Below are 12,149 nucleotides of genomic sequence, written 5' to 3'. Positions count from 1 at the left end.
GGTTTGATTTCTGTCCTCAGCCCCCAATATAGCTGTTACTTTAAAGAGATAAAAAAGGGGTGGGGGGAAGGAAAAGTTTTGTGAGTCTTCCCCTTTCTTTCATCTCCTCCCTCCCTCCTGCTGTGGAAGATGAACTCTCATGGGCAGTTTGTCCACTGTGGCCCTGAGCTGCAGCCTCACCTTTTTATTTTTCAATTTTTTAATAATAAAAGCCTTTTTTTTTTTGTTTTGTGCTTTTTGTTTGTTTGGGATTTTTTGTTGGGGGGGTTGTGTGTTTTGGTGTTGGGTTTTTTTTTTTCTTTCTCTAGCAAGAGACTTTGGATGGCTCAGTGGGTCCTGCAACTTCCATCATTACAGGCAAAAACTATGTAGCGGTTTCTTAAATAAAAGTATAAGCTCTGTCTTCTACCTCTTTTTGCCTTGAGCCACCCTGCCCAGGAAAGACACAGCTACTTGATGAAAACTTTACTTGTCCCTCCCCATTTTTTCTAAAACGAGACCCTGGAGGCAACTCCTGGTCCTTCTTGTTCTGCACCAGTGCGGTGAATGTTTTAGGAGTTTCATTTCTTTTTAGCCCTTCCTCCACCTAATAAATATCTAAGCATATCACTGGTGTTTGTCTGCATTTTCAAAAGCCTGGAGCAGTTTTGCTTTTACAGCCTGTCCTTTTATACCTCCTCCTGCTGGGAAGGTAAGAGCAGGAGATGGGTCTGCAGGGGATGCTGAATACCATGACAAAGGTGAGCACACCTTGGTACTGAGAGCTCATAGGCAGCTGCAGTGGGGATGGGATCCTGGGCAGCACTCCTGCTGCAAGCATCGTATCTCTGCATTTCCTGTCCTCTGGCATTGTGCTCTGTCTTTGGCCCTGTGGAGCAGCCTGGAATGGTAAGGAGGGAGCACAGCAGCACTGCCCTCCCTTGCTTTGCCCATGAATTCTATGACATCCACCAGGAGGAAGGTCAGTGGTGAGGGCATCTGAGGGATAGCTCCTGCCCCAGGCTCATCCTCCTGAGCATCCAGGCCTTGTGCAGCAGAGGAGGTGGGTAAATATGAAGCCATGTGTGTCCATTCAAGAGGTGAGGGGCTTTTTTTGCACTTCCCAAATCTGTTTCTTACAAGGGAAAAAAAAAATTGTTTCTACCATGAGGACCACTTTTCTTAGTCACACTTTCATCAACTCTCAGGTTCTGTGGGATCTAGTTGGCTGGGAAGAAGTCACCCAGACCTCCTTCTACCTCTGGAGCAGCACAACAGGAACTGCACTGGCATTTGATAATGGTCAAACTTCAGCAACTGCTGAAAGCCCTTGGCAGCTGCTGTCCCACTGCCACTGGTTTTGGGGCCTGAAATGTTTCTGCAGGCTGGGGACTAACTGTCTCCCCTCCCTCCCCTGGCAAGCCTAAACAGGATGTTTTCCCCTTTCCTTATCCTGTCGGCTCCAGCAGGGCTCTTCTGCAGAAATTTCCTCTCTAAGCCTCTGTTCCACAGTCTGATGGTAGAGCCAAGGTTGTTCTGCTGCACTTGTACATCAAGGAAATGGAGAAAAAAACCCACTCCACTCCCCCAAAAAAACCCCAACCACTGCACAAGGGGCAGCCAGGTTTGCCCAGTGCAGGGCAGCTTGGAGCATTTGTCCTGGCTTTGGTACAACACCTTCTGCTAGATTAGGAAGCTACTGGCAGCTCAGGGCAGGCTGGTGCTATAGAAGCCAGGCAGGAGCTACAAGCAGGCCTGATTCCAGTCAGAAGGCCCAGACAGCACCATCCTGCTCAGTCTCATTCCCCATAATGGAGACTCCTCTAGGCTGGCAGCTCTGCAATGCCATCACCATTCCTCCAGCATGGCTGTGAAGCAGAAACATTCAGGCCCCAACTGTCGGGGGTGACAGCAGGTCTGTCAGCAGCCTGGCACTTATCGACGAAGCAATAGACATAAACCAGATTACAGTATACCCCTGAAAGGAGGAGAACACACAGCATGCAGAGGAATGTGGGCAACCTTCAGAAAGGAAGAAGATGGAAGACAGAAACGGACTTCCTGTACTCTGCTCTAGCTGGGTCATGATGGCTCGACAAAAGCTGTGTCAGCATGAGTTTGCTATTTTGCAGCCAATCCTGATGTATTTATACATGAAGACACCAATAGTAGATTGACGTGTATGGCCTAATGTATGTTTATATGAAGGCACCAATAGTAAGTTGACGTGTGTGTTGTGTGAAAAGTATAAATGTCTGCAACCTGTTGCAATAAAAATCTTCCAGCCTTCTTGCTATCTTGTCCCTGCTTTGGAAGAAAATTCTGTCGCTTTGGCCGTCTCAACAGCGACACCCAACCACATTTGACTCAGCAGTTGCTGTGCTGCCAACAATGTCAATTGTAGCAAATGCAATGCCTGTACATGTGTCCTGCTAATTTTAGCACTGCAAAACCAAAAACTTCTGCACTCTTGAGCCATCAGGGAACAGCATGGGCCAGGCAGGACGAGCACTCCAAAGGGGTGGTTGGCAGCGATTACCTCAGTAACTCTGTGACTCTTCCGCATAAGGTCAAAGCACCCCACCCCAAAAAACAAGCTCCCGCCACCTTGTCTGACCATTTCAGGAATGTCATGCTCCTGCCTTCCCAAGGAACTGGCCACCAGCAGCACCCCAGCCCCATGGCAGCAGCACCTTTACCCCAAGTCCTTGCATCCCTGCTGCAGTCATATGACATCATGAACTATCTTCTCCCTGCTCTTTCCTTTGCTGACTTAAGGTGAATAAATAATTATAACAGCAAAGCCCATGGCCTTTTGCCAAAGTGCTTTTCCAAATCAGTTTGTTCTTTACTCTTAGGTGTAGGCAGCTGTCAAACAGCAGCTTTATTTTTCCAATAACCTTGTAAATATTTATGTATATGTATAGGCATTGATACTGGAGCACCACTGAATTTGTGAACAGCTGTTATTCAAAGCTTTAACCTATGCAAATAAACCAACTCAAATAACAGGGAAGTAACATACTGGGATATTTTCATTTCACATTTTTATTAGTAGACAGATGTGCAGAAAAGACAAAATATAACTACTGAAGGGGAAGACAACACAAAAATGCATCAGTTAATTGTTTCTGGTAAATTATACTGAAGAAAAAAGGAAACCATCTAGGATTTCAGCTTAGAAAACTACTAAGAAATCTAGTGTACCCTGTTGGTTTCAGAATGGTTGAAAACTGCATTTGAAAGGGCAGGTAGTTGCAAATGTAAACACTAATACTGGCTGAGCTGAGAAAAAGGTTAAGAAAAAAACAGAGTACAAAGATCAGGTAAACATTTTTCCACAATTTCTTAAATAGTTTAAAAAAAACCAAACAAACCCCCAAACACAATACCCTCATATTTCAGTTGGTATCCCAAAAAAGGAAACCAGCAAGTCAACAAGAAATGACACTGCACAGGGCAGTGGGGAAGAGAAATTAGTCTGGTTACTGTCAGAGCTCTCAAAATAGGTTGCTTTTTGTCTTTAAGAAAGGGCAATAGAAGAGTCATGATAATGCATCTTACAACACCAAGCTTCAAAATACAACTCACTGGAGAGTATACAGTGAAGATGGTAAAAAATACAAGGCAAATCCTGAAAGATGCAGTATAATTTCAAACCAAGTCATCAGCACAGCCAGCGTTGCCATACTCTGCTCCTTCATGCCCCTAACAACCCCCCAAAGCTGGAGACCTGCGTTCCTGTCCCAGTGTGGCCCTGAGACCAGTCCTGCATCCAGGAGTGCCAGAGGCTCATTTTCTAACTCTGGCACTGCCCTCACAGGGCTGGTGTGAAGCTGGGGGATGGGGGTGTGCCCCACACTGTAACTAGATGCAGAGGAGCCCTGCTGCTGGCTCCAAAAAGCACCAGGGACTGAGTTAGTCCTTGATGGAAAGATGACGTGAAGGAGCCCATGTGGGATGCTTTAGGAGGGGTCCAGCTGCCTCTCCAGGTAACAAGCAAGCAGGAGGGCAGACCATCACATAAAGCACCGGGGACAAGGTTTCACCACTTGGGTTGCCTTCACTCTGCCAGGGGCAGAGGGATGCACACTAACACACCCCAGGGCAGGGACTGTCCCTGCTGCAGCAAATCCCAGCCAAGCAACATTTTGAAAACAGATCTGCCTTGCTCACTTCAAACAGAGCCCCACAGGCCTTCCTCCCCTCCCCAATGGCTGCCTTCCCCTTCTCTTGCTCACTCTCATCACACTCCTCATCCTGGGACACAGCCACCAAGCTGATCACAAAACAAAGTTTACTCTCGAGCCTACAGTTCTTACCAGGGTGACTGCCTCTGTACCTGTCAAAACAGAGGGTCTCACCCAAGCAGGGCCAGCACCTCCAATCTCCTCCTGGAGCTGCCAGGGCTAAGCACAGGAGGGCATGGCTGGCTGCCAATCCAAGGATCATGTGAAAGGTGAATTCAGGGCACTGCACCACAGCTGAACAAGAGCACACTGCAACGGGGTGAAGGTGCTGAGGGATTGTGGAAGAGGATTCTGCACACAGGATCAGGGCATCAGCTGAAGCATGCTGCTGAAGAGCCTGTCAAACCCTGCTGCTGGCTTTCTCTTCCAGCCTGAAAGTACTGTGTAACCTTCTCCTGTAGGGCTGCACACATCCACCCGTGCCCCAGCCAGCCAGGCAGGGGAGAGCCCAGCACCCATCTACCCCTCTGCCCCATGTCCCAGCAGCCACTGCAGGCACAGGGACAGCCTGGCCACCCCAGGCAGGTAGCAAAGGGAGCTTTGTCTTCTGTCAATCCTACAGAGCTACAGCAGAGCTGCATTTACCAACAGGTGACCTACATAAGCAACAGAAAAAAGGCTCAGGCCAGCACTGCACTTGGGCTGGAAGAAGCAAGGGCTACTAGCGAGCACTGGGGAAGGAGACTCTCACATGGTCAAAAAGAAGTTCAGGATGAATGCTGACCCACTGAGCAGCGGGATACACTTCTGTTTTCCTCCCTCGCTAGAGGGGCAGCTGGCAGCAGATTCCAGCAGAATGGCTAAATTGAACTTTTTCAACCCCAACCTAGTCTGAAAAAAAATAAATAATGTAACCCAGGGCTCAGTTGTACAGATGTGAAGTGTTATTTTAGGGTTCATATCACAAGCCTTTTTCAGAGACAAAGCTGATTGTGTCCTCTGGGGATCCAGGAGCCAGCTATTTCCTACCTTGAACAGGTTAAACAGATTCCTGTACCATTCAGTAATATCCCATCAAGCTCAACACACAGTTGAGTTTACACTCTCCACCCCACACCTCATTAAGGAAAAGCCACCATCACAAGGTTAAATGAATGTACACATGCTATTATTGTAAATGGAGTAGCTAAACCCTGGCAATTTGCTCTGTGTGGATTTTTTTCTTCCCAGTAAATGCAGCACTTGAACACCTGAAAATCCATCTTCCAATAGGTTTGTTCCAGCTTTAAATGCATTAAACATCTCAATGCAAGACTGAATTTAATTCAAGAATCTAAACACAAGCAAACCTGTTTCGCTGTATTTCATAGAGAAGTGGAAAATGAAGTTTCTTTTTTAAAAAGAAATCATAATACAGTGATGAAAGGGTTAAGAATGCAAGAATTCAGACATTCTGTGGAGGGTCTCTAAGAGGTCCATAAAAAAGGAGCAAACAGATCCATACAACAGGAGACAGCAGGAGACAAAGTTTTCTTGATCCCCCCCTCCCACCACCACTTTTTTGCTGGACTGCTGCTAGGTTACCACTGCTCCCTTCTGGCCTGAGTTGACAGGGCAGTACAGGGGCACAGAGGGAGCAGGTCACGATTCCTCATTGCCAGAATCATCGTCATCGTAACAGTCGGCATCCTCCTCCTCCTCGTCTTCGTCATCAATGTCATCATCATACAAGTCGTCGTAAAGCAAATCTGAACTGTTGTCGTTGGAAGGCACTTTAGTTTTGATGCAGTACTCGGCCAGTGTAGTGGGGACCTTCACGCCATCCTTCTCAGCCTCAGCTTTGGTAGCCAAAACCTGTTTCCTGTGGGGAGGAGGATACAGCAACATGAGCAGGGCCATGTGCTGGCAGCAGCGTGGCTTAACTCCCCACCTCCCAGCCAGCCCCTGTCCAGCCCTCCTGGAAGCTCAGAGACAGGAGAGCTGATGTTTGGCTAAAGCACCACAAGCAGCACTAGAAACAGCATTAGTTCCTGCAGCCTAGGCTTGGAAGCACTCCAAGGGTGTTAGCAGCACACACACTCTCAGCAACATATGAAATCAATTATTCTGCAGGACTCCACATTAGAAACCTGCCAGAGCTCAGAGCAAATCCCATTACATTTGCCACAGAAGGGATGGTTGGGGATTTCCTAAGATGACTTACTGCGGTAGGTTCAGAGATGCAATCCACAGCCATCCTCCACCACTGACTCTACCCCAACATGTTCAAAACTGCAATTCCCACAAGCATTTGTCATCTCTGAGCTCCCACTGGAGGGTAAGAGCAGTCAGCATGTGGCTGCACCCTGAGATGGAGCTATAACCCCAGCACTTCCTGGAGATAGCAGGAAACAGGTGTTTCTCATCACCCCAAGATGGGCTCTGGTTGCTGCCTCTCAGCAGCACTTGGGCTGTCTATTGTTGCCACCTCCCGGCAGGGAGGAAAGCAGATAGTGTAGTGGGTTGGCTTTTGGATTTTTTAGGCCTTCTTTAGCAACAGGGGTCAGAAATCTAAGGAAGTATTCCATATCATCCTTTAGCGTAACACAACATATAAATAAGGCGCAGATAAGAGAGCTCGAGCTCTTCTCTCTTCCGGTGGCTGAAGGCGACAGGTCTCTCCGCAGACGGTCTTTGCTTGTATAGGCCAAGACCTGCCTGCTCAGACCTGCCGTTATCTCTGGTCCCTCCGGGAGGCATGGGGGAGTTGGTTGGTGCTTTGCACGGTTCTGCTGTCTCATTCAGGGAAGGGTATATTTGGAGGATATTTGTTTTTAGGGTTTTTTTATCCCTGTTTCCCCCTCCCTTTTCCTTTTTTCCCCCCCCCGGAGCTCCCTATCGTGTGTACAATATATTCAAATTGTATATATAATTGTAAATATATATGTAATATATATATTTTTTATATAATTCCATTTTGTCTGGACTTCTTTCGGTTTTTCTGTGGTTTGTTTTTTTCCCCTTGCTTGAGAGAGTGGGAGGAGGGAGGAGACAGCTTGGACTCGGCAAGAGAGCCAGGTCAAACTGACACACACACACACATTTTTCATTGGTGGCCCGTATGGGGAACGCTGATTGTTTTGGTTAAGTTTGGTCTGTCTTGAAAATATTGTCTGGGAAGACAGCCAAGCTCAGTTTTTGTTTTGTAAACAAATCTATTGTTTTTGGAAAAGAGTCCGGGAACACCACCAGAGTCCGGGAAAACTGCCAAGCACAGTCTTTGTTTACAAAACAATTACCGGGAAAGCAGCCAAGAAAGCTTTGTTTGTATAAACAAGGGTTTGTTTGGGAACACGGAGAAAGGATAAAGGTAAACAATGGGAAGTGCTAACTCTGCCTTCTTTAGCCATTACCGCGGGAGCTCTGAAGATAACCATAACAATGATCCCGAAATCGGCATCGCCTGACGGTCCCATAGCACAAGGGTTCTTCTTTTAAGGGCCATTTTACCCATTTCCTTTCTGATTTTGGCAATGTTTGTGCCTGTCCTGGGCTATCCCATAGGGAAACGTCCAGGCCCAGAGGATGAACGTTATCAATACTTTTCTTTTCTTAATTTCGACATCAAAGGCCTGGTAAAGGAGATCCCCATGGTTACAATTTACTCCAATTATTATCTAAATTGTGTTGCAATGATACTGTTATTGATGAAGGTAATGGAAGTGTTATTTAAAATTGGAAGAATGGTGGTGTATTGCTTTCCCTGTTGTAGGAAAGATCGCACCTCAAAGGGACTCGCTGGAACTTTGGAAAGGGCTTCGGACAGGCCAGTGCCTGGGTGGCATGGAGCCTGGGTAGATTTCGGTAAATTAGTAGGGCGTGTGTCACCTCCCATTAATTGGGAGTTCACACCAGAACAAATGTTTGATTCTAGTGAGATGGCCTGCTGTTTAATAGAAGGGTGTTTTTCCTATGAGGATCTGAATATGCGATTCTCCACTTTGTGTTGGGGCCTGGCTAGTGCTTATCGAGCTGTCGTAGACCACTTTCAAAAGGTTAAGGCCTGGACAGGAGCTCAAACTATGCCACTTGAGACCAGTGGTGTTCCTATTGAGTCTACAGGAAGTGGGGCCAAAACACAGCTTAAAGTCAATGCCGTTTCTACTAAGTCCACTAGAACTGGGACTCAAGCTAAAAACCGGAAAGTCATTGTTGCCCCTATAAAGAAAAAGAAGATGTGGATGAGGGACACTGCAGAACCTACAGACCCATCTCCACAATTGGAACGCACGGAAGAAGAAGAAGAAAGAGAAGAAGAAGGAAGAGCAGAAGGACCTATCCCGTCCATGCAGGAAGTAGTGGACGAAGGAGCGGCTGCGAGAGAGGAAGAAGCGGCTGTGACAGAGGAAGGAGCCACTTCAAGAGAAGAAGGAGAGGCCACAATAGAGGAAGAAGCAGCTGCCAGAGAGGAAGAAGCGGCTGCAAGAGAAGAGGTGCGCCCAAAAGAACTAGGGACACGTCCAAAGGAAAGTAGAGTGGTATCAAGAGAAAAAAGGTCAAAGACTGTACAAACGACCCATGGTATATTGTCACTTGATAATTTATATCCTGACTACACATTCAGTGTTTCAGAAGACGTAAAGAAGGGGCCAAAGCGTTCCCCTCAACCTGAGGGAGAATTATCCCTACCCCTCCAGACCCAACCTTCTCTTGGAGGCGTGGATGATTGGATGAGGTCCTTATCTCAGCACCCAAAAGACTACTTGCTACCTCCACCCAATAGGTATGGCGAACGACGTAGAAGCTCATTCCCGTGGCACGCTCAGTCCCCACCTCCACATGAGACATAAAAGAGGCAGCGGGAGCGGTTTCGCGTAAGAGCGCAAGAGTAAAAAGGGAAGTGGAAAAGATTCTGCGAGGGAGAGATGGATGGGAAATAATGCGAGAAAGTGAAATTACACGATCACTGACCCCAAGAGAGATTAGAGATTTACGAAGAGATTACATTTGCTTGCCTGGTGAACAAATCCTCACCTGGCTGGTGTGATGCTGGGACAATGGGGCTAATAGTCATGTGATTGAAGGTCATGAAGCACAACAATTGGGATCCCTTGCCTGAGATCGTGTGATAGAACAAGAAATGGGAAAGGAGAGAATGGCGTCCAGTCTTTGGCTCCGAATCCTCCACGCTGTGAGGGCAAGATACCCATTTAAGGAGTATCTGATGAGCTCTCCAAGAAAGTGGAACACTGCGGAAGAAGGCATCCAATACCTACGGGAATTGGCCATGCTGGAGGTCATCTATTCTGATCCAGACTATTATGACATCCAAGTTCCAGAGAGTGTTCCCTGCACGCAACCGATGTGGAAAAAGGTGCCCCTAAACCATATACCTACTGCTTGATAACCGCATATCATCCAAAGATGGATGAACCAAGCGTGGACACCATGTGTTCCTGGATATGGAACATAGCGGAAAATCTGGAAGACTCCTCTGATCCCCTATACCGACCCACCTACGATAGGGAAAGAATGGAGAGAGATCATGAATACTCCAGATATGAGGACGACCCTAGAGACAGAGATGACAGAAGTTATAGAGATTACAGAGAAAGGCCAATGGGACGATCACGGCGTAATTGATAAAGACGACCTTGACCTAGACCTCGATCTTGGTCTCGGTCTCGCTCATGATCTCCGTCATTCACACATTGAAGGAAAGAAAACCCTAAGCGTCGGTCATGTAACCAACTATGGGCATATCTACATAGCAAGGGAGAAAACATGAAGAAGTGGGATGGTGAACCCACTTCCAAGCTCGAAGCTAGAGTGAGGGAGCTGAAACAAAAGGACACTGACAAGAAAGTTGTCTACGTGGTAGATACAGAATTTTTAGAAAAGAAACTGCAATTGCTGAAACACAAGAGGATGGAGGTCCGCTTCAACAATGACAAGAAGGCCTCTAAGAAGCCAAAGTCTGATGATGAATGCTCTGATCAAGACCAGTAGAGGGGCCCTGCCTTTTGCCAGGAGAAGGAAAGGGACCAAGAAGATAATCGAGTTTACTGGGCTGTGTGGGTTCAATGGCCTGGCACATCGGATCCTCAGAGATACCGGGCTTTGATAGATACTGGAGCCCAGTGTACTTTAATGCCATTGGAGCATAAGAGTACAGAGACCATTTCTATTTCTGGAGTGACAGGAGGATCTCAAGAGTTGTCAGTGGTAGAGGCCGACATGAGCTTGACAGGAGACCAACAGGAAAAGCATCCCATTGTGATGGGGCCAGAAGCCCCTTGCATTCTCGGTATGGACTACCTAAGAAGAGGATACTTCAAGGACCCGAATGGCTACCGGTGGGCGTTTGGTGTAGCCATGGTGATTGAAGAGAAGTCCAAGCAATTGTCTGCCCTTCCTGGCCTCTCAGAAGACCCTTCTGTAGTGGGACTACTGCAAGTCAAAGATCAAGAAGTGCCAATAGCCACGACAACTGTACACAGGTGACAGTATCGGACGAACCAAGATGCTGTGATCCCTATCCATAAGATGATCCGGAAGTTGGAAAGCCAAGGGGTGGTTAGTAGAACACACCCTTCAACAGCCCCATCTGGCCTGTACGCAAGTCTGATGGAGAATGGAGACTGACTGTGGACTATCGTGGCTTAAATGAAGTCACGCCGCCGTTGAGTGCTACCGTGCCAGATATGTTGGAGCTCCAGCACAAGCTGGAGTCCAAGACGGCAAAGTGGTACGCCACCATCAACATTGCCAATGCGTTTTTCTCCATTCCCTTAGCAGCAGAGTGCAGGTCGCAGTTTGCTTTCACCTGGAGGGGCGTTCAGTACACCTGGAATCGACTGCCTCAGGGGTGGAAGCACAGTCCAACCATTTGCCATGGACTGATCCAGGCCACACTAGAGAAGGGTGAGGCTCCAGAATATATCCAGTACATCGATGACATCATTGTATGGGGGGACATAGCAGAAGAAGTTTTTGAGAAAGGACAGAAGATCATCCAGATTCTCCTCAAGGCCGATTTTGCCATCAAGAAGAGTAAGGTCAAGGGACCTGCCAGAGAGATCCAGTTCCTAGGGGTGAAATGGCAAGATGGAAGGCGCCAGATACCAACAGACGTAATCAACAAGATTGTAGCAATGGCTCCACCAACAAACAGGAAGGAGACCCAAGATAGGCTTCTGGAGGATGCACATCCCAGAGTACAGCCAGATTGTGAGCCCTCTTTACTTTGTGACCTGTAAAAAGAACAACTTCCAATGGAGTCCTGAACAGCAGCAAGCTTTCAGGCAGATCAAGCAAGAGATTGCACATGCCGTGGCTCTTGGACCAGTTAGGACAGGACCAGATGTAAAGAATGTACTCTACTCTGCAGCTGGAGATAAAGGTCCCTCATGGACCCTCTGGCAAAAGGTGCCTGGCAAGATGCGAGGGCGACCACTGAGTTTCTGGAGCTGAAGCTACAGAGGTTCTGAGGCCAATTACATCCCTATGGAGAAGGAAATCTTATTGGCGTATGAAGGCATACGAGCAGCTTCAGAGGTAATTGGTACCGAAGCACAGCTCTTCCTGGCACCCCGATTACCAGTGCTGAGCTGGATGTTCAAAGGGAAGGTGCCCTCTACGCATCACGCCACCGATGCTATGTGGAGCAAGTGGATTGCTTTGATTACGCAGCGTGTCCGAATCGGGAACTCGAATCACCCTGGAATTTTGGAAATTCTAACTAATTGGCCTGAAGGTGGGAACTTCAGTCTGGCAGATGAAGAAGAAGAGCCAGGGAGTCGAGCTGAAGAAGCTCCGCCATATAATCATCTGCCAGATGAAGAGACGCGCTATGGCCTTTTCACCGATGGTTCCTGCCATATTGTAGGGAGGAGCCGGAAGTGGAAAGCAGCTGTTTGGAGTCCCACCTGACGAGTGGCGGAAGCCACTGAAGGTAAAGGCGAATCGAGTCAGTTTGCGGAACTCAAAGCTGTCCAATTG

General features: G+C 47.7%; 1 protein-coding gene across 1 annotated transcript in view; it reads right to left on the bottom strand.

The window, feature by feature from the left end:
* Positions 1–5,697: 5,697 nt before the first annotated feature.
* The window catches only part of LOC113960654 (ubiquitin-conjugating enzyme E2 R2), a 108,428-nt gene continuing 101,976 nt past the window's right edge, over positions 5,698–12,149 (bottom strand). Inside the window, exon 5 of the mRNA XM_027670324.1 lies at positions 5,698–6,030. Coding sequence (XP_027526125.1) covers positions 5,811–6,030 — 220 coding nt within the window. The 3' untranslated portion in view covers positions 5,698–5,810. The remainder of the gene's footprint in view (positions 6,031–12,149) is intronic.

The sequence above is a fragment of the Neopelma chrysocephalum genome, unplaced genomic scaffold (assembly GCF_003984885.1).
Source record: "Neopelma chrysocephalum unplaced genomic scaffold, ASM398488v2 Primary Assembly neopelma1_96827, whole genome shotgun sequence".
Lineage (NCBI taxonomy): Eukaryota > Metazoa > Chordata > Aves > Passeriformes > Pipridae > Neopelma > Neopelma chrysocephalum.
Note: the sequence above shows the minus strand (reverse complement) of the source record. Positions and strands in the feature narration are given on the sequence as shown.